Here is a 27,991-nt window from a genome sequence, read left to right on the forward strand (position 1 = left end):
CACACACGCCGGCTGGCTGAGGACGGGGCTCTCAGCGCGCCGAGGTTGCGGACCGTTTCTCGCCCGGTTCGTATTTCCGGCGGACCGAGTTGTAGAGACGGTGCCGGCCGGCTTCCTGGGCGGCCAGTTCCCAGCTGTGGTCGCCACCATGGCTGCCGAGCGCATGGCTGTGCGGCGGCTCCGGGGCGTGTCGCAGGAGCAGTTCCTGCAGCAGCTATACCCGCAGGTGAGGCTATGCGGGGCCGGGGGTGACGTCTCCGCGGCCCGGGCCGACGCTGCGGCTGCGGCTGCGGCTGCGGCTGCAGCCACGACAGTCCTGCTGGCGACAGCCGCTCCACACTCGGCCGCGAAGGCAGGCCGCCACTGTCTGAGCAGAGCTCTATGCAGCTCGGCTTCACGCTGCTGCGGGAGCTTGAACCCCGGACTTGGGGGCCTCGGGCACGACAGTCTCGCTGCAGAACTATTATGCGCTCTCCCCCAGCCCTTCCGTCGCCCATTTTTCTCCTAGGCCGGTGTCCTAGAGTGAACTCGGGCTCGTCCCTTAGAGCGTTTATGGGAGCAACTTTTCTTTATTTTGGTTTTTTAGTTGTATTGACTTATTATTGGACAAAGGTAGAGAAGAGGAGAGGCAGACACCTGCGGCCCTGCTTCACCACTTGTGAAGCTCCGCTCCCTGCAGGTGGGGAGCGAGGGCTCGAACCCGGGCTCTCGCGCGCTGTACCAGCGCCAGACCCCCAAGACCATTGCCTTCTGATCCATCCGCCGGAGTCCTGAAGATGACAACCAGAGCAGCTGCCCAGAGCTTCACTTTTATTGATTTATTATTGGACAGAGACAGAGATGAGACGTCTGCAGCCCGGCTCCACCACACCGGAAGCTTCCCCCCTGCAGGTGGGGGCCAGGGGCTGGGACCCGGGGCCTTGAGTACTGTGGTGTGAGCTGGGGCGGCCCCCGCGCAGCCCCCAGGAGCAGCTTTTCACTGACAGCCAAAGAGGGAAGCGACTAGAGGATTCTGCTAAGGAGCCAACACTGGTCTTGGGTTCTTACTAACCTGGATTCTGTTCAGACGTTGCAATTCCGTTTTGGGGCAATTAGTATTTTGTTTCTTATTTCCTTTTTCTAACTAGAACCTACCCTCTTTTTTTTTTTTCCTTTTAATGTAATTTTTAATTTTCTTTACTGGGGGATTAATGGTTTACAGTTCACAGTAAAATATAATAGTTGTGCATGCATACATACCACTTCCCAATTTTCCACTCAACAATACAACCCTCACTAGGGCCTCCTCCCCTGCCATCATGTTCCAGTCGTTGCAAAACATTACCGAGTGTTATGACTTGAAGGGATCTGTGGCTTTAGATAGTGAATAAGGACTTTGGGAGATACTTAAAGAAATAAAAAGGACAGCGGGTTAGAGCGTTTATAGTCCGCCTCTCCGCAAGTTTACCTGCTGTTGACATCTAGAGGGCTTGTCCGGGTGTGACACGGGTCAGGGCAAAGCTTCTTCCAGGAGGCAGCGTGTTCACCGAGCACGTTCAAGCCCTTATCCACGTGGGGGCTGCCTCTGGAGGGCTTGTTCCCCATCTTGAGCAGGGGTGAGTCTAGATGTCTGCTGGGCAGAACCCACTGTCCGCTGCCTATCGAAGTGCTTTGTAAGGTGTGTACAAAATGGTCCTTTCTAAGTGTAATCTTCCCAGTCAAGACCTACACCTTGTGCCAGGAAGAAAACACCGAGTTCTGGGAAGCGATGGCTTAGTGAAAGAAGGACAGAGAGGAAAGAGAACTGCCAGATGGTCACACTCGCGGAGTCTGAACGGGTGCCTGTGAGCCTGCAGGTTGTAAGGCTGGTGAGGACTGTGGTGCTTGTCTCTGGGAGGTCGAGGTGGGAGGGTGGGGACACAGCTTTGGTGGTGGCTGTGGTGTGCAGCTGCACATTCTAATCGGACAGTAGTGTAGTCCACTATTAGTAACAAATAAAAATGGAAAAGTAAATTTTTAAAAATTCAAAAACATTTAAGTTCTATGAAGGGGAATGCTACGTTTTTGACATGGTGCAATAAAATTAGAAAATAAAAACAAACCTATTGTAATACTAAAGGTTTTTTTTTTTCTTCAGCTAGGACTTAGCTACCTCACCTAGTTACCTCACCTTAGCTACCTCACCTAATTAAATTCCAATTGATTATATTATATTATAATTCTATCAGTTGCCATTACCAGAGTTCCTTGTCCCATCCTCTCCACTGGAAGCTTCCCTATTCTTTATCCCGCTGGGAGTATGGACCATAGATCTTCATGGGGTGCAGATGGTGGGAGATCTGGCTTCTGTAATTGCTTCTCCACTAGACATGCATTGGCAGGTGGATCCACACCCCTGGCCTGTTTCTGTCTTTCCCTAGTGGGAGCAGGGCTCTGGAGAGGTAAGGTTCCAGGACACACTGGTGAGGTCGTCTGCCAGGGAAAGTGTGCAGTAGTCTAGTAACACAGTAAGTGCAGCAAGCAAGTAGAAAGACCTAAAAAGTACAGCCTAAAGTGATTAATCAAATATTCTCTACTTAGACCTAGATACCCCACCTACTTCCTATTTCACTTCCCTTAATCACTCTCAGACTAACTTATCAGATTTTTAAGCACGTTTTTACAGTGTGGTACAGGTACCTAAATAGACGAGAAGAATAAAGTTGAAAGTTGGCATATACTAGTGAGAGACAGTGTTTGCACACAGGTAGAATCCAGAGTACACACTGTATATCCAGAAATACATCTTTATTCATATGGACACCTAATGTGTGGTGAACATTACACTTAAAAGAATCACAGCAGTGATGAGCTCTTAAATAAATGGTGCCGCCACAAGTAGATGATCATTTAGCAAAGTTAGATTTACGTCAACACCGCACACAGTAATCTCCAAATGGATCAGAGACCTACTTGTAAAGAAATGATACTATACAAGTACTAAAAGAAAAAAATCAATTTCTCTACAACTTAGCTCAATGGAAGACTTTTGACTAGAATTCAATATTCAGGTATAGTGAAAGATTAAAAGCTGAGTACATAAAATACAAACCAGGAGAAAATATTTTCTTTTTTAAAATATTTATTTATTCCCTTTTGCTGCCCTTGTAGTTATTATTGTTGTTGTCATTGATGCCATCGTTGTTGGATAGGACAAAGAGAAATGGAGAGAGGAGGGGAAGACCGGGGGGGGGGGGGGGGGGGGGAATAGACACCTGCAGACCTGCTTCACCACTTGTGAAACAACTCCCCTGCAGGTGGGGAGCCGGAGGCTCGAACCAGGATCCTTACGTTTGTCCTTACACATTGTGTCATGTGCCCAGCTCCCAGAAAAATATTTTCAACATATATAGTGTGTGTAAGATAAAAGCCCATGTATATAAATAATGTTTTAAATTAAGGTAAAGATCAAAAGTCTGACCAAAAACAATTAATCAAAAGATCCAAGTGACCTTTACACATGAAAAACTTTTCAACTTACTGTAAAATTAAAGCTAGTCTATCTCCATTTCTTATGTTGGCCAAACAAAAAGACTATTAAATACTCTTGGCCCAGACTGAAGAAATTAGCATTCTCATACTTTCTGTCAGGTGGATGTGGAAAGGAAGTAGGCAGATCTAGGGGTTTACCTAGCAGCTCCTCTTTCAGGAATTGACTCTGGTGATAAACTTTTCAAAATATGAAGATGTCTACATAATGTTTATTATACTTGCCAACTGTTGCAAATAACTTAGAACCATATGTCTTGGATAAAACCTATGGTGAATAAATTGTTCATCTACATTTTAATATACTAAAAAAGGAGATAATCTTAACTATGATTTCTAGGATTTAAATTTATTCACTAAATTTAAATTTTATATATTTAAACATTTAATTAAAAACATTATAAAAGAAAAGCATAATGATGCCATTGTGTATGTGTGTGTGTGTGAATGAGTGAGAGAGAAGGAAAAACCAAGCAGTCCATTTCAGAAAAAAATGCATAACCTGAATCTGATCCTGGAGAAAAAAAACGGATAAGCCCAATTATAAGGGTATTGTACAAAATAACTGGCCCGTGTGCTTCAAAAATGCCTGGGTCAGAAAAGACAAGCACTGAAGAGCTCCAGATCACAGCTGAATGGCAGCTTAAGACAGTGTAACATTTTAGAAAACACAAAGACAGACAAAACTATAAAGGACATTGCCAATATAATTAGCACAATTTTAATGTGGTATGTAGAACAGGCAGTAATATTACATGTATGTTCAATATAATTTTAATAATTCTGTGAGAATGTCTTTAAAGTCAGTAATGTATTTTATTTTTTTTTTTATTGTTATTGGATAGGAGGGGGAGAGAAAGACACCTACAGACCTGCTTGACCACCTTTGAAGCGACTCCCCTGAAGGAGAAGCCGGGGGCTTGAACCAGGATCCTTACGCTGGTCCTTTCGCTTTGTACCACCTGTTCTTAACACGCTGCGCTACAGCCCGACTCCCTATTTTTATTTTTTTATTTATTTTTGCCTCCAGGGTTACTGCTGGGGCTCTAGGTCAGCACTGCGAATCCACTGCTACCGGCAGCTATTTATTTGTTTATTTTCCATTTTATTGGATAGGACAGAGGAATTGAGGAAGGAGGGGGAGAGAGAAAGGGAAAGAGGAAGAGAGACACCTACAGACCTGCTTCACTGCTTGTGAAGCTTCCCCGGCTGAAGGTGGGGTGATGGGGGCTGGAACCCGGGTCCTTGTGCAGGTCCTTACACACAGTACTATGTGCACTTACCCGAGTGTGCCACCGCCCAGCTTCCATATTTTAATATCTTAATTTACATTTAATTACTGCTGTTTCCCTATGTATACACATAGCAAGAGTAACAGAATGACTAAGATGAGGCAAAATGTTAAAATTAATAGTGTGTAGGAGTCCTGTAAAGTGCGAATTTTGGTTGTTCATATTTTTTGTCATAGATGCCTTTCAAGAAAAAGCACTAAATAATATTCCGATTTCTTTCTGAGGTATTGGTGGTAGCACTGTTGGTTGTTTTCCTGATGTTAAATTTAGTTTTCAGCATGATGCATAGTTCCCTGGATCCACTTCCTGTTTTGCTAACAGTGGGAATTGTAAATCCTCTGTAGAACAGGAAACACTTACTTTTTGGTTTTTGCTTTCACCCTTTTCCCCACACAGTTCCCGATCTGCTTCCCACACCCTTTTGTTGTTTTCTTCTTCCCACTTACAGAGAAGCCCGCTGGTTCTGGAAGGCATTGACTTGGGGCCCTGCACAAGGAAATGGACACCAGATTACCTGGGCCACGTGGGCGGAGCGAGAGAGGTCAAGGTGCATGTTGCCTCCGTGGCCCAGATGGACTTCATCAGTAAGAACTTTGTGTATAGGTATTTTCTCCCAAGGTTTCCACCGAGCATATAAATCACTGCTTTTTATTTTTTAACCTTTGAAGTGTTTTGCATTATTTTTCAAAAATTTTGTGCTGTCTTACCCATTGGCTAGTTTGCTACAATGCTGAAATCACTAATTCCTAACGAGTAGCTTTTAAAGTCAGTAATTCTGAGTTTGCATGGTTATACAGAGGCCTGTTCATGGAAGGAACAGGATTTCCTGCTGTGACCAGAGTTAGGGTGCATCTCAAGTCGGGCACATAAGATTTATTCTGAACTTCATTAGTCCATCCTACGATATGAAAAGTGTTCTCTTGAGCAAGAATTGTTTTCTTACATCAAGTTTGATTTTTTAATGCCCTAATATTTAGATTTTTTTAATTCTAGATTGTTATTAGATAAACATGAACCTATATTTTGTCTGTTGGTCATTTCTGGAAATATAGGCTAAATAATTGTTAACTTGGTATAATCTTTGACCAACTTTGAAAGATCACACTTCATCATACTTTTCTCTTGTCCAGATAGCCTCAAGCACTTTAAATTTCCCTCGAGTTTGTGTTTTGGACTTTTTCAAAAATAAAGAGATCATTAAGAGCTGTTAAATGTCTAAATTTGGGGGCTTCAAATTCTTTGATTTTGTAGACATACTATGCTGCTTATTCCCTTGAGTTTTACTTAAAATGTTTTTTTTTTTTTTTAAAAAATGGCTGTCATATTTTGAGTATGTGCAGTTTCCAGCAAATTCAGTTTATTGTCGGGGAAATGTAGTTCACAAAAGACCAGTTGATTAAGAAAGGTAGTACTGACTGCTCCTTTCAAAACTTAGAGATGAGCTCAACAGAGCTGCTGATGTCCAGGGTCATTGCTTTCTCATTAGAATTTTCCAAGCTTTTTGAGCAGCCTGCCAAAGCATTCCTTGGCTTTTGATGCTTTGAATATTACTCACTACAGTTTTTGTTTATAGTAAGCCATGAGTGGAATTTAATTGCCAGAAACTTTTCAAGTGTAAGAACTTTTCATTTCTTTTTATTTTCATTGAGTTTTTTAATTTTTATTGAAAAGTGCTGGAATGATGGGTGTTTTTTTTTTAAGCCTGCAGCTAGTGACTTTTATTTTCCAGACAGTAACAAATGGGTATTGAAACATCACCTTGAATTGCCTTTATGTGTTTGCCATCATTTTCCAAACTTGTTTTTGAAACACATACATTATGTAATAGTTCCTAACATCGTCCAAGTTTTCATTAGAGCTACTAAAATGTTACAAGATTATTTTCTTAGTGCAAGAGGCAGGAAAAGTCATTAGAGAGGCATCTGGGTCAAAGAGACTGTAAAGTAAGAAATCCCACAGAGTTTGTTGTGTTTCTAGTTTCTTGAAGATTAGTACACTTTTCAGTTCTTCCACAGTTAGGACACTATGGAGATTAGTCTTTTCTGCTAAAAGTATAATGTTGCTATTCTCCTGGACATAAACTTCCCCCTTTTTTTTTTTTGCCTCCAGGGTTATTATTTGGGCTCAGTGTACCAGCACTACAAATCCACTGCTCCTGGTGGCCATTTTTTTTCTATTTTATTGGATAGGATAGAGAGAAATTGAGAGGGGATGGGGAGACACAGAGGGGCAGAGACAGACACACACCTGCAAACCTGCTTCCACTTGTGAGGCGGACCCCCTACAGGTGGGGAGGGGGCTTGAACCCAGATCCTTGCACGTGTCCTTGTACTTAATACTGTGTGTGCTTAACCGAGTACACCACTGCCCGGCCTCCAAAACTTTCCTTTTTTTAAAAGTCTGAATCTGATGGATGAGTTACTACTTCTACTCATCATACTGTCATCATCTTATTCTTAGTGCTTACTATATTTCCATCAGTCCTGATTTTAGTTTTTCAAAGAAACCTTTCACAGCCATTGGAGTTTGCTATTCATCTTTTTAAAATGGTTCGGTGGGCCAGCAACATAGCTCAGTGGATCATGTGCTTGCTTTGTTATGCATATGACCCAGGTTTGAGCCTGGCCCCCAGCACACTGAACATAGCTTCAGTACTGTGGTGTTTCTGTTTCACTACTGGTCTCTGTCTATCTGAAACAGGCAGCTGAGAGGTGTGTAGCCCCAGTGATGACTAGAAGGAAAAAAATGTTGGTAGCTATTGATAACTTGTATGGGGCATGTCATTGTGTTATTAACTTCACTATGTTTTTGTTTGTTTTTTTCTTCACCATCCATTTTGTACTGTGCCCTTATTCTTTACTAGATGCCATCTGGTGTTAACAGCTTCTGTATTCTAAGGCAGAGGTGAAAGACTAGACAGTCTGTGGGGTAGGAGGGTATTAGCCTGCTATCTTTCAAAGTTGCACTTGGCAACTTGCCCCTCTCATCACTTACTCTGCCATAACATGTGAGTCTAGGTAGCAAAAAGAGCCTAAAAATTCGAATCTACCAAAGGTAACTCAGATACCACTTAGTTTTTAAGAGAAAAAAAAAATGATTTTAGGTGAGTTTGTCAGACAGTCATACTGAGAACTTGAGCCCAGGAGGACCTGAGTCTGCCTACCTGTGGTGTATTCTCCTGGGCGCTGGGGCTCAGGCATCAGGCCTTGACTCCCTTTTGGACATTCTTCTTGCTTAATGGTCAACATGACCTGAGACTTTTTTTTTTCTGCCTCCCCTCGCAAAGAATGGAGCCTCTTTCTCTTCGTAGGACCGGCCCAGAGACACCTTGACTTCTAACTGGCACAGAGGTCTAAGAGAGATGGTTTCAGGCTTATTTCTTTGAAAATTTATGGCCGCTTTCATGCACAGAATCATCTAGCGGCCGTCGATAGAGATGGTGATAGCTGAGATGAATTCTTCTGTAGCACAGATTTTTAAAACTTAATATTCAAAACCAGAATTTCATATAGCCTTGACTGTTAACTGAATTTTGAAACAGAAGTTTATGTAACCACTTATACAAATGAAGGATATTATGAAACAAATTTGCTTCTCATTTCAATAAGCATGTATGGTTAGAACATTGCTAGTTGAGTGAAGTGTAAAGTGATGTTGAAATTAAAAAATTGTTAGTTGATTCACTGTTAAGTTCATAAATTCCTTTGTGTTTATTTCAGAACTTTACCTTTTGACAAGTTGGTTCAGCGAGCTACTGAAGAAAAGCATAAAGAATTCTTTATTTCAGAGGTACTTTCCTAGCATTTTCTGTATCAAACATTTTTATATACAAATTGAATTTCTATGAAAAATATTTCAAATATTTGTAAGACCTGTAGTGTTTGCTGATTGCTTGACTCTTGGGGTTTGTGTATGCCATAGATTCGAGCTCTGATACTAAGTTGACCTCAAACCTTGACCAACCTATTCTGCACTTCAGTATAATCATCTACAAAATGAAAATAATAAGAATCTATTTTATAAGGCTTTAAATATATATATATATGTATATATATATATATTTATTTTGGGTAGAGGCAGGGAGACATTGAGAAGGAAGGCAGAGATAGTGAGGGGGAGAGACACCTGCTGCACTGTTTCAACGCTTATCAATCCTCCCTTCCAGGTGGGAAGTGGGGACTTGAACCTTTGCACACTGTAAGGTGTGTGCTCTACCAGGTGTACCACCACTCAGCTCCCTTATTTCAGAAGGTTTTATGACAATTAAGTAAAATCTGTACAGGAAACACAGTGCCTGACATGTAGAAAGTACTCATTACAAGTTCATGTTACTTTGATAATGCCAAATTGGAGCTGATAGATACTAATGAAATGGTCATATCTTACTATGAGATCATTTACAAATTTTACTGTTGCTAATTATTCCACGACTAATAATATATATATTACTAGAAGTTGAACCCAGGCCCTCAACACACCTGCACTACTTCTGAGCAGCCTCCCTGGCTCAGTGTTTATTCTTTATTATTATTTTGAGAAAGACGAGTAGGGGAAGAAATAGGGAGTAGAGCACACCATACCACTCTGCCATGCTTGCATTCTCTGGTGCCGTCCATGGTTGCTCCCTGTGTTGGGCCTGACCCCAGGACCTCGTGCCTAGCAAAGCTCGCCCTCCTACTACCTAGTGAGCCATCACCTGTCCATTCATTTTGATTTCCATTTGTGTATTTGCTATAACATTTGTTCAGGATTAAATGCAGGGGGATTCTAATTATTTTCAAGTCTACTTATTTATAATTTGTATGATCCAGTTTTAAATAGTTCATTTTAAATATCTTGTGTTAGATCACTAAGGCTAATACATTTTAAAATTTTTACTGTGTTATTTCAAACACACATTTTAACAAAACACTTTCTAAGCTCTGAATAAAGCTGTTGTCCACATTTAGCCCAGCTGAGCCTGTGTTCAGTTTGGCTATAAAACACAATGTATTTTCACAGTGTTCTTATCAAGTAATGATTATGCTAGGTTACCAGCAGGATCCCTACACATTCTGAGGGTCTTTGATTTTGAAATATGACCAGAATGTCTGCTAAAATCGATTCTGATAGCCATATTGAAAATGTCTTAACTGTAGACATGCACACTTGATCACCCCCTGGTACTTTCTTCACTAAGTGTAATAAGTGGCACAGTTTAAACAGCCAGGAGATGTCAAGTGAAATAGAAAGAGTGGCAAGAGACAGGATAAATCATTACTGTCTAAACACTGTGGAAAGTATATAATTAAGATGAGTATAGCTTATAATCAGTCCATCAGGAAGCAGTCAGTGACTGAGTTGGAATTAAAGCTGCAAAAGATTTATGGGAAGTTCTATGGAAGGAATCAGGGAGGATTGAAGCCATTGGACGGTGATGCAGTGCTGACAGTCTCTGCCAGTTAAGGGATTTTGAATGAGGACTACCCCACTCAGCAGCGGGCAATGTCTAGGCCTCTTGCCTCTTGCTCAGGCACTGGCTGGCTCTACAGGAAGAAAAAGATCTTCAGTTCAGCAACTAAGATGGGCTTGAAGAGATCAACCATTGGCAGCCATTCATCCTTGTATCCGAACAGTGATTCTTAAAGGGCCTCTGCCCAGTGACATCTCCATATCTGCCACAGTAATTTGTTTTTCTAATCTTGAAACATTGGAATTTATTTTAAAAAGTCTTTGAATTTTTGAAAAACGTAGTTAGAAAACTAGCTAATAACTAATGTATGGAACTTAACTATAGTGCTAACTAAAAATATAAAAGCGAATCAGATTTTAGTAGGATTCATAATCAGATTTATAATCTGTTGTGAAAGGAAATAGATTTTATGGCTTATATTTCATTGGGGTTGGTAGAAAAGAGGCTGAATTCTTGAGTAGTATTGCCTCTGTACTTGTACTTGACTTGGTATTCTTATAAAAATCTCAGGCAATTGTTGGCCCTATTGAAGTTACTCAATATAGTATGGCCAGTAATTTTTTTTTTTTTAAGTATCAGCTTAAATTTACTTGAAATTATTTATCATCCACATTTTGTCAAAGTAATTTATTGAAATTTTAACAATATCTTGAGATCATGTGTGATGCACAAAATGGGATTACTATGTCTTTTACTATAGTTAGGAATCTTGATGCCAAGGGCAGGGGTAGATAGCATAATGGTTATGCAAAGAGACTCTCATGCCTGAAACTCTGAGGTCCCAGGTTCAATTCTGTGTACCACCATTAACTGGAGCTGAGCAGTGATCTGGTAAAAAAAAAAAAAAATCTAATTCCATCAAGTACTGTAGCTTTATATGTGGCATGTGAGCTGTCCCTCTCACCATTTCACAGGACCAGGCAGTGGTGTGCCTGGCAGGAGAACACCGTGTGGGAGGGAGGGGGGCTCACAAGTGGTAAAGCAGAGCTGTAGGTGTTTACCTTCTCTTCTTCTCTCTGTCCCCTTCCCTCTCACTTCCTGTCTCTACTAAAAATAAATGAAATATTTTTTTAAAATAGTAATTTAATTCACTTAAAAACAGTAACTTAGTTCACATACATATTTTATGAATTCAATTTTTATAACAAATGACAGGCATTTCTTCCTATAGCCAGCAGAGAGCATTAGTAGCAAGGGGTAAGAAATTGAACTTTTTGGAATATGACTTAGCTGAGTTAAATTTTAAGACTTGCTTCCGTCTGCTTTACTTTGTGAACACTAATATATATATTTTTTTCCTCTGGAATATTTAAGGATGAGAAATACTACTTACGGTCCCTTGGGGAAGACCCTAGGAAGGTAAGGATTACACATGTGAAGTAATTCCCTAAAGGAGAGAGGAATTAGTTTAAACTGGAATTGTGATTTTATACTTTATATCTGGTATATAACCCATTTTAATACTTTCCACTCTTTTTCTTCTTTTTTTTTTTTTCACTTCACTATCACTTTACTAAGGAAATGTTTTTCACTTTTTTTTTTTTTTTTAACAGTTTGTGCCCTTAAATGAAACATACTAACACAAAATCTTAGTGTTTAAAGTACGTATTTGAAGGCTGGGAGTTAACTCAGTGGTAGAGCACAGGCCTTGCATGTGTGAGCCTGGGTTTAAACCTCAGCTTGAACAAGCAGCCAATCTGGATACCATTAAGAAATCCCTTTAGGGCTGGTTGAGCGCACATGTTACAGTTCAAGCCCCTGGTCTCCACCTGCAGGAGGAAAGCTTCTGTGGTGAAGCAGTGCTGCAGGTGTCTCTGTCTCTCTCTCCCTGTCTCCCCCTTCCTCTCAATTTCTGGCTGTCTCTATCCAATAAGTAAATCAAGATAAAAAAGAAGAAGGAGAAATCCCCTCTGTGTACTACCCTGTAGGTCATTTAGCCAGCTAGGTATAAGCTATAACTGTGAAATTACCAAGTAATTTATTCTATAAATTTGGACATGTACTCAAAGTTAGTATAACTGCAATGTTTAGTGATTTCTAAAGTGATTACATCAGGTCATGTTTTTCCCCTTTAGGACACCATTTAGTTCATTACCTTTTTTATTCTCCTTCTGAAGTAGAACCGTCAGTTTTTACGTAGTTGATAATGTTCAAATTGTTGGCTCTTGAACTTGAGAGATTAATCAGTAGATGACACCTGTTTGATTCCATGCTTGAAGTGGGAAGAACCTGCTTATTGAAGAGTCACATTGAACCTAATAATGGCAATACTGTTGAATCTGCAGTCCTGCCACAGGATCTGTTTGTTATTCCTTCCTTTGAAGAGCACATGCTGGGGAGGGAGTTAGCTTAATGAATATGTGAAGACTTCCATGCCCAAAGCTCCAGAGTCACATGTTCAGTCCCCCCATATCACCAACAGCCAGAGCTGATATGCTCTCTAGTAATAATCAACCAGTCAGTCAGTCAAGTGCTAGCTTTACTTATGTCACAGACATAAACATAAACAAAGAAAACTGCTCCATTCCTTTTCAGCATCATGGGGTCCCAGGGCAACTCTAGATGAAATAAGTATTATGCCAGCATTGCATTATTATTATTATTATTTTACTTTTGTGATTCATTTATTCTTTTAAAAATACTATTCTCAATGCAGGATGTTGCAGATATCAGAAAGCAGTTTCCTTTATTGGAAGAAGATATTAAGTTTCCAAAATTCTTCAAGGAGGAACAGTTCTTTTCCAGTGTTTTTCGAATAAGCTCACCAGGATTGCAACTTTGGACTCATTATGACGTATGCTTCTTAAGTGAGAAATCTAAAGCCATAGTAGACCTTTGGTGTTAATGGATTAGTCATTCACACTCTCAGCTCTCTGTGGGCTGCCCTACCAATCCTTGCTAAGTCATGTTTCTGAAGCATGACATCTGACGAGGTTCTCTGTAGAGCAGAGCTGTTCTACCTTAAGTTCTTTTTTTAATTTTTCAAGATGTTTTATTTATTCATGGAGAAAATAGGCAGGGCAGAGCTGTTCTAAAGCTTGCTTCCTCACATTGGCATCTATTCTAGTTCAGGGATCATCATTTTGTATTGATTTTGAAGCGACACTCTTTCACATGTGGAAACTGACCATCAAATACAGGGCTGTGAAGTGGAAAAGTGGGAAAGCTGTGCATGAGTCTGCTTCAGTGATAGGCATGATCAAATGGAAATAGTTAGGACGTGGGGGCAGCTTTTACAGTCAGGTCCTGTCTAAACTTTTGAGCTAAGAACTCCTTCCTGATATACCCCCAAAAGAATTTTGTTTCATACTCCCAAAGGAGGGAAATGTTAGGAGATGACCAGAGGGTTCTTAGGGTCCCTATTCCTCTGGGACCCATTTACCATCAGGAATCCTTGGGGTTTTTTTGTTTGTTTTGTTCATGTTTTTAATTTATTTATTGTTGGATAGAGATAGAGGGACAGAGAAACACCTGCAGCCATGCTTCACCACTCATGAAGCTTCCCCCACACACACACATAGGTAGGGACCAGGGGCTTGAACCTGGGTGATTGCACACTGTATTACGAGCATTTAACCAGATGTGTCACCGTCTGGCCCTGGAATCCTTGTTTTTATACTCTCACTAAATGAATTAGAATCTGGAAAAAAATCTGGAATCAGGCACTGTTTCTCTTATCTGAGAGGGAAGAGGAAAGGCACTTGGGATGTAATATTAGGTGTAGGTATGACTTAAACTGAAGGAAGGGCTATAAAGGTGAATAAAAATGGGCAGAAGGACACATATACACACATTATCTGTTCATTTATTAAGTGACACTCTTTCACAGATGAAAATTAACCAGAAGCAGGGCTGTGAAATGGAAAAAGTGATAAAAGTTGTGTATGAATCATAACTTTACTGGGAACCCAATATATATAATTGTTTTTGAGTTAAAAATCCGTTAGAATATTACTGGGAGTTAATTTTAGGTAATACAGGTCGAATCTTATTAAGAGAATTTACAATTAAGTATTTAAAATACCGTTATTTCTATATATTTGAATTTTGATGTCATTTACCATACTTTTATCTGTTTTCAGGTTATGGATAATTTTTTAATACAGGTGACAGGCAAAAAGCGTGTTGTACTATTCAGCCCTCGAGATGCCCAGTACTTATATTTAGCAGGTATGACAAACATTTTTGTATTTCTAAAGTCTGATTTACTCACTCTTTGGAGAATTTTTTAAAAAAATTTAATTCTCTTTATTTATTGATTTATTGGATAGAGATAGCCAGAAATTGGGGGGGGGGGGGAGAGGGACTTGCAGCCCTGCTTCACCACATGAAGAATGTTTATCCTAATAGAAAAACATACTAGGACTTTTCCCTCAAGAAAATGACATATTGTATTCACATACATGTCTGAAAGGGGCTGTATGAAGGATGATTTTGTTCAGATTTTCTTAACTATAGACAGAGTGATAGAACTATAATAGTTATATAGTCAGTGATTTTATTTATTTATTTTTTTTATTGTGCTTAGGTTTTGTTTTTTTTTAATTTTTTATTTAAGAAAGGATTAATGAACAAAAACATAAGGTAGGAGGGGTACAACTCCACATAATTCCCACCACCCAATCTCCATAACCCACCCCCTCCCATGATAGCTTTCCCATTCTCTAGCCCTCTGGGAGCATGGACCCAGGGTCGTTGAGGGTTGCAAAAGGTAGAAGGTCTAGCTTCTGTAATTGCTTCCCCGCTGAACATGGGCGTTGACTGGTCGGTCCATACTCCCAGTCTGCCTCTCTCTTTCCCTAGTAAGGTGTGTCTCTGGGGAAGCTGAGCTCCAGGACACATTGGTGGGGTCTTCAATCCAGGGAAGCCTGGCCAGCATCCTGGTAGCATCTGGAACCTGGTGATTGAAAAGAGAGTTAACATACGAAGCCAAACAAATTGTTGAGCAATCATGGATCCCAAGCTTGGAATAGTGGAGAGGAAGTGTTAGGGAGGTACTGACTGCAAACTCTAGTGTACTTCTGCTTTCAGGTATATATTTTGCAGTAGTTTATGTATACGTGTGAACATAAGCTCTCTCTCACAGAAACTGGTGTATATCTAGGTTATGGGACTTTGTTAGAAAGTGAACTACCTGAGATGAAATTAGAGTGTACTATAAAAGGAAAGGTCTCACCCGAGTAATGAAGCTGAAGGGTTGTCATTCCATACGTGAAGTCTCTGGACACAGTCTGAGGTGAAGCATGTTGAGGTGGGGATCGTTGCGTTGGTTAGGTTGTGATCGGCGGATGCAATATTATTTGGTTTGGATTGGGAGATGCATACGGGAAAGTGGGCCCAATCCAAGGGTTCCAGGACTGGGGGAGGTAGGGGCTCTATAGTGGAGACGTGAGGTTCCTGCTGTCTTAGGGTTCAAAAAGACAATCGATAGTTAATGTTATCATCACATTATTTGGTAATTGGGTTAACTTTGAAAAGTCCTTTTGTTATGGTTTGCTGTATAGTATCCAGTATCTTGTATATAGCTGTGCTATTGGATGCTTCTAATCTACTTGGTCTAGGCTTTTGAGAGAGTCCGCATATCAAATACACAGCCTATATATTAAAAAGATTCAGTTTCTGTTTTGAGAAACTTTGAGACATACAATTGATTTTCCCCCTCATATTAATTAACTTCTGATTTATATGTCTACATTTTGCTAGGAGTGTACATAAACACCATTCCCACCACCAAAGGACTGTGACCCATCCCTCCCGCCCACTCCCACTCCCCACTGGCCCAGGAAGCTGCATGTCTACCCCTCACCACTGGGTTTTTACTTTGGTGCCCTACTTACAATTTGATCAGGTCCTGCTTTTAGTTTCCCTTTCAGATCTTCTTAGTCAACTTCTGTTGATGAGTGGGATCATCCTATACTCATCTTTATATTTCTGACTTAGTTCACTTAACATAATTCCTTCTAGCTCTGTCCAAGATGGGTCAGAGAAGGTGGGTTCATTGTTTTTGATAGCTGCATAGTATTCCATTGTGTATATATACCACAGCTTTCTCAGCCACTCATCTGTTGTTGGGCACCTGGGTTGCTTCCAGGTTTTAGCTATTATGAATTGTGCTGCTATGAACATAGAAGTACACACCTCTTTTTGATTGGGTGTTATGGAGTCCTTGGGGTTTAAGCCCAGGAGAGGAATTACTGGATCATATGGAAGGTCCATGTCTAGCCTTCTGAGAGTTTTCCAGACTGCTCTCAACAGAGGCTGTACCAATTTACATTCCCACCAGCAATGTAAAAGGGTTCCTCTGTCCCCACATCCTCTCCAGCATTTGTTGCTGCTGTCCTTTTTGATGTATGCCATTCTTACAGGAATGAGGTGGTATCTTAGTGTTGTCTTAATTTGCATTTCTCTGACAATCAGTGACCTAGAGCAGTTTTTCATATGTTTGTTAGCCTTTTGGATCTCCTCTGTGGTGAATGTTTTGTTCATTTCCTCTGCCCATTTTTGGATGGGGTCATTTGCTTTTTTGCGGCTAAGTTTGCTGAGCTCTTTATATATTTTGGTGATTAGTTTCTTGTCTGATGTCTGGCATGTGAAGATCTCCCATTCTGTGAGGGGTCTCTCTGTTTGTTTAATAGTTTCTTTGGATGTGCAGAAGCTTTTCAATTTGACGTAGTCCCATTGGTTTGTTTCTGCTTTAGTCTTCCTTTCAATTGGGTTTGATTCATCAAAGATGTCCTTGAGGTCTAGGTGGGAAACTGTTTTGCCAATGTTTTCCTCTAAGTATTTGATTGTTTCTGGTCTGACATCTAGGTCTTTGATCCATTTGGAGATTTTTGTTTCTGGTGAGTTAAAGTGGTTCAATTTCATTCTTCTGCATGTTACAACCCAGTTTTCCCAGCACCATTTATTGAAGAGAGCCTCCTTTTTCCATTTAATCCTTTGCTCCCCCTTATCAAAGATTAGGTGCCCATAGGTATTGGGATTTATTTCTGGGCTTTCAATTCTGTTCCACTGGTCTGTGTGCCTATTTTTGTTCCAGTACCATGCTGTTTTGATGATGATGTCTTTATAATATAGTTTAAGGTCTGGGAGTGTGATGCCTCCATTTCTGTTTCTTTTCCTCAAGATGGTTTTGGCAATTCTAGGTGTTTTCAAGTTCCAGATAAATGATTGTAGTGTTTGTTCTATTCTCTTAAAGAAGCTTGGTGGAACTTTGATGGGTATTGCATTAAATTTGTATATGGCTCTGGGGAGAATATTCATTTTGATGATATTAATTCTTCCAATCCATGAGCATGGGCTGTCTTTCCATTTCTTGGTATCAGTTTCTATTTCATTGAGTAGAGACTCATAGTTTTCAGCATACAAGTCTTTCACTTCTTTGGTCAACTTTATTCCTAGGTATTTGATTGATTTTGCTGAAATAGTAAATGGGAGTGATTTCTGGATATCTTCTTCTTCAGATTTAGTGTTTGCATAAAGAAATGCCACATTGATTTTGTAGCCTGATACCTTGCTATATTGCCTAATAACTTCCAGTAATTTTCTACTGGATTCTTTAGGTCTTTCTATGTATACTATCATATCATCTGCAAATAGTGAGAGCTTGACTTCTTCCCTTCCAATCTGTATTCCTTTGATTTCTTTCTCTTGCCTGATTTCTATGGCAAGAACTTCCAATACTATGTTGAAGAGTAACGGTGACAGTGGACAGCCCTGTCTAGTCCACGATCTGAGGGGGAATGCTTTCAGCTTCTGTCCATTGAGTATGATGTTGGCTGTAGGTTTGCTATATATAGACTCCACTATCTTGAGGAATTTCCCATCTATTCCCATTTTTTGTAGAGTTTTGAGCATGAATGGGTGTTGGATTTTGTCAAAGGCTTTCTCTGCATCTATTGAGATAATCATGTGGTTTTTGGCTTTGCTTTTATTGATGTGGTGAATGACATTGATTGACTTACGGATGTTGAACCAGCCTTGCATTCCTGGGATGAATCCCACTTGGTCATGATGAACAATCTTTTTGATGTGCTGCTGTATCTGGTTGGCCAAGATCTTGTTTAATATTTTGGCATCTATGTTCATCAGAGATATTGGTCTGTAGTTTTCCTTTTTTGTTCTGTCCCTATCAGCTTTTGGTATCAGGGTGATGTTGGCTTCATAAAAGGTGGAAGGGAGTATTCCTGTTTCTTCAATCTTATGGAAAAGCTTAAGAAGTATGGGTATTAACTGTTTCATGGAAGTTTTGTAGAATTCGTTTGTGAAGCCATCTGGTCCAGGACTTTTGTTGTTGGGGAGATTCTTAATAATGGTTTCAATTTCTTTGTCTGTGATTGGTGCATTGAGATTTTGTAGTTCTTCTTGGTTCAGTTTTGGAAGGGCATAGGTTTCTAGGAATTGTTCCATTTCTTCCAGATTCTCTAGCTTGGTGGCATATAGTTCTTTCTAGAAGTTTCGCAGGATTCTCTGGATTTCTTTGGTGTCATTTGTGATATCTCCTCCATCGTTTACAATTCTATTAATTTGAGTCTTCTCTCTTTTTTGTTTGGTGAGTCTGGCTCGGGGTTTGTCAATTTTGTTTAATCTTTCAAAGAACCAACATTTGGCTTCATTGATCTTTTGTATGGTTCTTTTATTTTCGATGTTGTTTATTTCTGCTCTAACTTTAGTGATTTCTGTCCTTCTGGTTGCTTTAGGGTTCCGTTGTTCCTCTTCCTCTAAGTCCTTGAGGTGTGCAATAAGGTCGTTCATTTGAGCTTCTTCTTGGTGTTTAATATGTGATTGTATGGCTATAAGTTTCCCTCTCAGTACTGCTTTAGCTGTGTCCCAAATATTTTGATAGGTTGTGTCTTCATTTTCATTAGTTTCCAGGAACATTTGAATTTCCTGTTTGAGTGAATCTCTGACCCAGTGGTTCTTAAGGAGTATGTTGTTTAGTTTCCAAATTCTGTGACTTTAAATAATTTTCTGTTGGTTGTTAAATGTTAGTTTTACTCCACTGTGGTCTGAGAAGATACTTGGGATTATTTCAATCTCTTGAATTTATTGATGCTGTCGTTGTGGCCTAATATGTGGTCTATCCTTGAGTATGTGTTATGTGGATTTGAAAAGAAGGTGTATTCCAGTTTTTTGGGGTGGAGGAGTTTGAAAATATCCAAGAGGTCTAGTCTGTCGATCTCTTCATTCAATTCTCTTGTATCATTATTGGTTCTCTGCTTTGTTGATCTGTCTAAGTGTGAGAGTGGGGTATTGAAGTTTCCCACTATTATTGTATTACTATTGATATATTTTTGAAATTCTTTCAGTAGATGCTTAATGTATTTAGATGGTCCCTTGTTGGGTGCATAGATGTTAATAATTGTTAAGTCTTCTTGGCTGATTGATCATTGATCCTCTGATCATTATGTAATGTCCTTGTCTATCTTTTATTACTTTATTTAATTTAAAATCTATCGTGTCTGAGATGAGAATGGCTGTTCCTGCCGTTTTTTGTGGTCCGTTAGCCTGTATGATAGTTTTCCATCCTTTCACTTTAAGTCTGTGTTTATCTTGTTGTGACAGATGGGATTCTTGCAAGCAGCATATGGTTGGGTTATGTTTTCTGATCCATCCCCCCACCCTGTGCCTTTTGATGGGTGAGTTTAAGCCATTGACATTTATTGATATTATGGATTTAATGTATTGTAGTGCCATTGTTCTAAAAAAAAATTTGTTTGCTCTGATATATTGCAAGTATTATAGTGATGTTCTTGTTTATAAGAGGTCTTTTAGTACCTCTTTCAGGGCCGGCTTTGTGACGGTTGCCTCCTTTAACTGTTGTTTATCTAAGAAGGTTTTGATCCCTCCATCTAGTTTGAATGAAAGTCTAGCAGGATATATTATCCTTGGTTGAAACCCTTTTTCATTCAGGGCTCGATAGATATCTTGCCACTCCCTTCTGGCTTTTAGAGTTTGAGTGGAGAAGTCTGCAGATAATCTTACGGGTTTTCCCTTGTATGTGACTTTTTGTTTCTCTCTTGCAGCCTTAAGGATCCTTTCTTTATCCTTACTTCTTCTCATTGTGACTATGATGTGTCTTGGTGTCTTCAGGTCTGGGTTGATTCTGTTTGGTACTCTGGGCCTCTTGAACCTTGATATCCTTTCTGTTATTCAGGTCTGGGAACTTTTCTTGTATCATTTCCTCTAGAATGTTTGCTTCTGCTTCCTCTCTTCCTCTGGCAGGCCAATTATACGAATGTTACTTCTTTTGAGATCATCCCATATGTCTCTGTTGTTGTTTTCAGTGTCTCTCAATCTCTTTTTAAGCTCTTTCACCTCTTTCTTTGTTTTCTCTAACTCATCCTCTGACTAATTCTGTTTTCTGCTTCTGTTAGTCTGCTTTCCCTTGCCTCAGCTTCTTTCTTCATTACAGCTATTTCAGCTTTCAGTTCTCTAATTGCCTCAAGATAATCAGTATTTTCCTTGGGGATCTCAACTGTTGTTTCCCTAATACTGCATTCCTTTCCTCCAATGTTGTTTTCATTTCTGTGATTAATAAGTTTATTATTGCTTGCATACTTTTCTTATCTATGGTTACTTCTGGCTGATTTGTAGTTTCTTCTGGGCTCTTGTCTTCATTCATTGGAGTAGCAGTTTTGTTTTTGATCTACCCATTTTTTTTATGTGTTTCTTTTTTTTTTTATGCTCTGTTGTTCCTCAGTTGTTGTGTCTTGAGTACAAGTAACACTGTACTAAATACCTTTATGACAATTGCACTCACCAACCTCCGGAATTACAGTAGCAACTGAAGTAAGTATTGAAGTAGTTTAATCGTTACCAGTTAGCCAATTTCTCCAGTTCGTGAAAAAATAGTAACCAAATCCTAGAGAAGAAAGAGAAAAGAGAGGATAGCAAGAATAGACAGTTATGCAAATCTACTATCCACTGTATATTCTAGGGGTAACAAGAGGGGAAAGGGAACTAGATCAGAGATACACACATAGAGAGTCCACTCTGAGTCAGATTTCTTCCCCCAAATAATTCACAAATTCAGAAAGGCAAAGAAGAAGGAAGAAGTGTATGACAAGATTTAAAAAAAAAGAGAGACGAGAGAGAAAAGGGAAAAGATAAGAAAAAGAGTTGTAATTAAAGAGCAGTGCAAGGAAATTCCCAAATGTGTATCAGTGAATTCAAAAAAGCACCCTGTTTGGTAGTGTGGGGTATCCTGCTAGGAGCTGGTCCCCAGGGACTGCTTGGGGGGGGGGGTATGCTTGAAAATTAAAAGGAAGAAAAAAGAATTTTTTTCCCCTACTCTTAATTCTTAACCCAAACTAAGTTATAGTCACCTCCTTGGTGTCACCGCTATGACCCCTTATTGGCTGGCCTGCTAAAGGCAGAAAATCCTACTGTTTCCAGGAGATGTGTTCAGAGCTCAGTGGATAGCAGCTTCTCAGTCCACCATCTTCCGGGAAACCCCCCCCTCCAGACTTTTTTAAAGGATTTCTCAAAAATGAAAACTAGCTCCAAGTCCTTTGATCCAATGAGAGCTATACTTAAGAAGTCTTTGGATCCGCCCTCAGGGTCGTGGTGGTTCCTGGAGACTCCCAAGAGAAAGCCCCCGAGCTATAGTGCTCCCTCCGGGTCCTCTGCCGGCCACCCAGCAGCGCTCTGCAACCAGCGGAGGAGCCGCCTTCCCGGGCGGAGGACAATGCCCGGCGCACCCGCCTTGCCCGCCGCCGCCTGGGAAGTCTGGAGCAGCCCGCCTGCTAGTCCATGCCACCTTTACTCTAATTCTTAACCCAAATTAAATTATAGTCACCTCTTTGGTGTCACCACTAGGACCCCTTATTGACTGGCCTGCTAAAGGCAGAAAATCCTACCGTTTCCAGAAGATGTGATCAGAGCACAGGCTGCTAGCAGCTTCTCAGTCCGCCATCTTCCTCAGGACAATCAGTCAGTGATTTTAAAGGGTGGTCAGTGAAAAATGTTTTAGGTTCAGAAAAATAGTAGTTCTCACAGTGTGTGGATAGTATGCCATTGTACAAAAACAGTAAATTTCGCATTTACATATGTGGTAACTTTTTGAATAATGCTAATTTGCTTAATCTATATTACCCGTTTTTGACTTTTCAGGTACTAAATCAGAAGTACTAGATATAGATAACCCAGACTTAACTAAATATCCACTGTTTGCCAAGGCTAGAAGGTATGAATGTTCTCTGGAAGCTGGAGATGTATTATTTATTCCTGGTAAGATCTGTAGACCTCAATAATGTCCTGTCTAAAATCTCTTTTCTGTTACTCATTCATTATATTGTTGTTATTATTATTATGTAGTAGTAGTAAAACAAATTACTTAAGTCTGGCATGTCTATGCAAGATGATTTTTTTTCCCACCAGTTATCAACAGGGCCCAGTGACTACATTGATAAATTCACCATTCCTGGCTGCCATTTTTATTTATTTTTTCTTTTCATTTGATAGTATAGTGAGCAATTAAGAGGGGCGAGGGATATAGAGAGGGGGAGAGAGAGATTTATAGAGAGAGATTTATAGATTTTGTGGCTCATGAAGCTTCCCTCCATGCAAGGAGAGACCAGGAGCTTGAACGCAGGTCCTTGCACATGGTAATATATGCACTCAACCAGGTGTGTCACTGCCCAGCCCCACATGATAATTTTAGAAGATTTATTTTCAGAGATTCAGGGAGAGAGAGAAAATAGAACCCTACTCAATTACACAATAACTGGGGATTGAACCTAGGGCCTTCTACATGCAAAGCATATACCGTACCTCCAGAACAACCTCCCCAGCTGTGACAAGATAGCTTTACATGCACCTACAAGTGGCTGAAACTTAGCAAACTTAAAAAACCAAGGCTTACTTTTCAAAGGCACTCTAATATTTCATAAAATCATACTATACAAAGCATTTTTTATCTGGGCATATATTATACCTGGTTATTCTTCTTTTCCTCCCAGGAGTTTACTTATTATCATAAGCTTATAAACTTCTTGAATTAAGGAACCTTTCCTTTTTTTTAATTTTAATTTTATTTTTTATTATTTTTATTTATTGGATAGACAGCCAGAAATTAAGAGGGAAGGTAGAGAGGGAGAGAGAAAAGACACCTGCAACCCTGCTTCACTCATGAAGCTTTCCCCCTGCAGGTGGGAACTGGGGGCTTGAACTCAGGTCCTTGTGCACTATAACATGTGTGTTCAACCAGGTATGCCACACTGTGCCCCAGGAACCATTTGTTAGCTTTTGTACTCAACAAATGATGTTCTTCACATAACTGTCCACATAAAAATTAATACATTGACTTCTTATAATCATTGAAAACAGCCAGTATACTAGTCCTTAAATTCATTTTCATTAAACTTTTTTTTTTTAATATCCAGAGAATAGTTTATCAGTGCAGTTTTCCCAAAATCTATGCAATTTTTCAAATGGCCCAGCAATGGTAAACAATGGCATGTGTTTTGAAATCAAAACAAAGGCTCCTATTTGGATTTAAGTTTAGCAGAATGGTGAGCTTCTTCTGTAATATTGAATAAGGGAGGGAAAAGATTCTAGAAAGGAAGTGTACTTATAATTAAAACTTTGAAAATTAACTTTACAAATTAAACTACCCTAAGTTTTTGTTTTCTCTAGAATGCTTAGAATGAATTTGTTTCTAAAATTTAGCATCTTGTAAATCTTTTCTCCCTTTCACAAAAGCTCTCAGAAGCTGCGGGTGTGCTGAGGAGTGGGTCTAGCACTCGACTCATTTCTTGCATTGGCTGTATGCACGTCGTGATATTTCAATGACATTTGGGGTGTTTTTTCTTTTTTTTAACTGCACACTTTATTTTTAACTTTTTTTTTTTTAACTTCAGCTTTATGGTTCCATAATGTAATTTCTGAAGAGTTTGGAGTAGGCGTGAATGTCTTTTGGAAGCACCTTCCACCTGAATGCTATGACAAAACAGACACCTATGGAAACAAAGACCCGACAGCAGCTTCAAGAGCTGCACAGATTTTGGACAGAGCCTTAAAAACACTCAGTGAGTTACCGGAGGAGTACAGGGACTTCTATGCACGGAGGATGGTTCTACACATCCAGGACAGAGCCTACAGCAAGAACTTTGAGTAAATGATGAAATGAATGCAGGGACTACCAGTTTTATATATAATTCAGGTCAAATACTGTGAAAGTAGTTTTATAACAAGATAAACTGTTTTTAGGATTCATTCTTAATATAGGAAAGTTAGATAAATTTGTTTACAGGTTAAATACTTTTGATGGGGTATTTGTCTTACTCAGTACTGATTGTTAACGGTGGAAAGATTATGTACTGGAAGCTGACAGGATAGCTTTGCTGTGCTCTAGGCTCAGATTCGAACCTGGCCCTCAAAACATAGCTTTTGTGCTATGGTGCCTTTTCCCTTTCTTCCTCTCTCTCTGAAAAAGCAGAGCCATAGAAAAAATGGGTAGATATATATGAATAGATATAGAAAAGTTGACCCATATCTGTGACCTTCGGAGAACTACTGCAGTTTTGATGGGAGGGAATTAGAATCTGGTGGTGGGAATTATGTGTAATTATATCTGTTATCTTATAATTTTGTAAATCAGTACTAAATCACTAATTAAATGAATGGCAGCCTGAAGTAGTGAAGCCCCATGATTGGTGGTGTGTGTGTGTGTGTGGGGGGGGGGGGGTTGCAATGTAATAATGTCTTCCAGGACCATTCTTTATCTTTCAGAAGCAAAGGAAAATAAGAAATCCAACTTATAAATGGCATAATGAAATACACTGAACCATTATACATGAAGCTTACTCAGAATGAGCTTCACTGTTTGACTCATTCATTAATCATTACTGTCACCAGAAGCCTGAGGACATCTCCCTCTGCAGCAGCAGCACTGTTAGCACCATCTAAGGTTGGCTGCCGTCGTGGTCAGTTGGGGCATTTGCTTCTTCATTTATATGCAGTGGAGTCGGGCCAAGCTCTCTGCATTGGAGAAAGCTTTCCCAGAAGTGGAGACAAATCATGGAATCTCACTGATCTAACTTGGTTTAGATGTGTCTGTCCCCGAGGCAACCACTGGCATGGGACTGGAATAACCCACGGTCAGTCAGGTCTATGGGTCCAAAAGTAATTACTTTACCTGTAACAGCTGTGCAAACTTCAGCTCCATAGACTTTGATTCGTTATATTTGGGGTTTGGTACAAGTCTCTGTATTTGATAGACTTCGTAGGTTGTTTTGATAATCAGGATTGAGAACCACTGGATTAAATAATGATTAGGATTATTTCGTAATCCAAAAGAAATGGCAACTCCTGGTTTTTCTAGGCACCCAGTATATATTGCTAAGAATTGTTTAATTTTGAATATTACAAAAATATTCAAGAGTTTTAATGTATACCTAAGCCTAAACTTCAGCTGTGCTTTTTTTCCCCCCTACTTCCTTTTTTAAAAAGGAATGTTCAAGAATGAGTGTGAGCAGTTCCAATAATGTGATGCTGTCACTACAAACAAGAGCCTCTGTGTGTGGCTGTGTCGTTCTTTGCCTTGCATCCAGTCCTTATATCTGAAATGTTAACTAAAGGAAGACTGAGTGTGTGTATCAGACACACTTAGCCATTATCAGTGAGACTTATTTTAATCAAAATATTTTTTTCTGTATCAAAAATAATTCATCCACTTGTGTTTGCAGTTGGATTAATTTTGATATTATAATTATAATAAAGAAAGACTTTGGGAAGTGATATTGGTCCTCAGGTCAACAAAAGTGAATAGAGTAAAAAATACGTATCTATATACATTAGTGAGATCTAATTATTAGATCTCGGGGCTACTACTAGGTTAAACAAAGTACAACATTAATGATTACTTTTAGACAGAAAAAGTGTAAAAACTGTAATTTGAATAGTATCTATAATCAACATTAAAAATAAACTTTCCAGGTGACACTCCTGGTTAAGCACAGTGTACAAGGTCCTGGGTTCAAGCTCCTATTCCCCACTTGTAGGTGGGAAGCTTCATGGTGAAGCAGGGCTGTAGGTATCCATCTCCTTCTGTCTCTCCTCAATTTCTGGCTGTCTCATCAAATTTTAAATTTTTAAAAAATGTTGACTCATTAAAAATAATAAAGAGTGGGAGTCGGGCGGTAGCACAGTGGGTTAAGTACAGGTGGCGCAAAGCCCAAGGACTGGTGTAAGGATCCAGACATCGAGCCCCCAGCTCCCCACCTGCAGGGGAGTTGTCATAGGTGGTGAAGCAGGTCTGCAGGTGTCTTATCTTTCCCTCCCCGTCTTCCCCTCCTCTCTCCATTTCTTTCTGTCCTATCTAAAAATGACATCAATAACAATAATTACAACAATAAAAAGGGGCAACAAAAGGAAAAATATATTGAAAAAAATTAAAAATAATAAAAAAATAAACCTTCCTTGGTTCTGATTTTTATTTCATTTTAAGACTTTTAATTATGACAGAATGTAGGAGACACGAGCAATTGTAGCAGGGCTGAATCTAGGGCCTCCTGAGCCTCAGGCATGCATCATGCATCTGGCACACTGTTTATGCTGACTTCGCCCTTTTTTTTCCAATGTTTTCAGCTAATAAAATGGTGCAGAGTATGTATCCAGAGTCAAGGTAAATTACAACTTGGCCAATCTAGATCCATCTTATTTAGGAAGCACACTGGATGTCCTTAAGCAAGTTAAATGACTTAATTTTTATGAAGTTTATTTTCTTCTTTTAAATTTGAACCTTATAAGGCTGTTTAATTGTAATTGTAAGGACCTAATTAAGGGCAGGGACACTTAATAGCTGGAGCTACCTTTCATGTGATCCTAGTCCTCTAAAGAGAAATTTGACTAGCTCCTATTATACATTATAATATTTAGAAAGCTAGATGACTTTTGAGAAACTTTTAAAAAAATAATGTGCTCTTAACTTTATGAGCCTCGATTTTAAATATAAAATATTCTAAATTTTGTGATTAGACTTGAGGCCAAATGAGATGTTTTTAAAAGACTGTAAAGACCTCTCTCCATTTCTCTGTCCTATCCAACAATGACAGCATCAATAACTACAACAATAACAACAAGAAAACAAGAGCAACAAAAGGGAATAAATATTTAAAAAAGACTAAAGAATTACACAGTATGAAAAAAATTAAATATATATATATATATATATATATAATGAAACTAAAAAAAAACAGTAATCTATCAAGATTGCTTTGATGACTGTCCAGCTTCTCACAGCTTTAAGATCAAAACTGGAGTTAACATTTGTGATCAGTTTAATGATTCTGCTTTCTCCTTTCTCATGTTTAGTACTTTGAACATTTCTAAATCGACTGTAGAATTATTCTTTGGTAGCAGTTTGGGGAAATTGAAGCAATACTGAAAATTTTTTTTCCTTACTAATCTCTTATATTGGTACAACTGACAAGATAAAGACATAAGCAAACGGGTAAACAGTAAAGTGTATGTTCCGACAAGGCATTTTTTTTTTCAAGGTATGAAATGAGGTTTGAAGCTGAGTCACACACAAACCAGTGATAGCGAATATCTCTGAAAAGAAACTGACAAGTTATTGGGCAGACTGGAACCTACAGTTATGTATTGAATTTTTGTTGCTTTTGTATAATCCTTCAAAATAAAATTTAAAACTGTACAGACTGTGAACTTTTCATCAACATTACAGTTACTTGTCTTGGTGTATACAGCAGAATTCTATTCACTAATTTCTAAATTA

The 27,991-nt window shown here is 39.3% G+C and overlaps 1 protein-coding gene across 12 annotated transcripts; it reads left to right on the forward strand.

The window, feature by feature from the left end:
• The first annotated feature begins 84 nt into the window (after positions 1-84).
• On the forward strand, positions 85-27,949 carry TYW5 (tRNA-yW synthesizing protein 5). Of its 12 annotated transcripts, none has more exons than XR_009550674.1 (9): positions 101-226; positions 5,248-5,402; positions 8,519-8,588; positions 11,566-11,610; positions 12,908-13,045; positions 14,334-14,421; positions 22,366-22,482; positions 24,114-25,361; positions 27,753-27,949. XR_009550674.1 is itself a non-coding variant. In XM_060194194.1 (9 exons), exons 1-9 carry the CDS (start codon positions 149-151, stop codon positions 27,761-27,763), a joined length of 870 nt encoding a protein of 289 aa, XP_060050177.1. In that variant the 5' UTR covers positions 101-148; the 3' UTR covers positions 27,764-27,949. The 12 variants fall into 12 exon arrangements, 11 of the variants coding, with proteins under 11 accessions (XP_016047619.1, XP_060050177.1, XP_007532186.1 ...); XM_060194194.1 differs by having other exon boundaries at positions 24,114-24,281; XM_016192133.2 differs by having other exon boundaries at positions 85-226; positions 5,248-5,383; positions 24,114-27,949.
• The last annotated feature ends 42 nt before the right edge of the window (positions 27,950-27,991 follow it).

This window comes from Erinaceus europaeus, chromosome 7 (assembly GCF_950295315.1).
Source record: "Erinaceus europaeus chromosome 7, mEriEur2.1, whole genome shotgun sequence".
NCBI lineage: Eukaryota > Metazoa > Chordata > Mammalia > Eulipotyphla > Erinaceidae > Erinaceus > Erinaceus europaeus.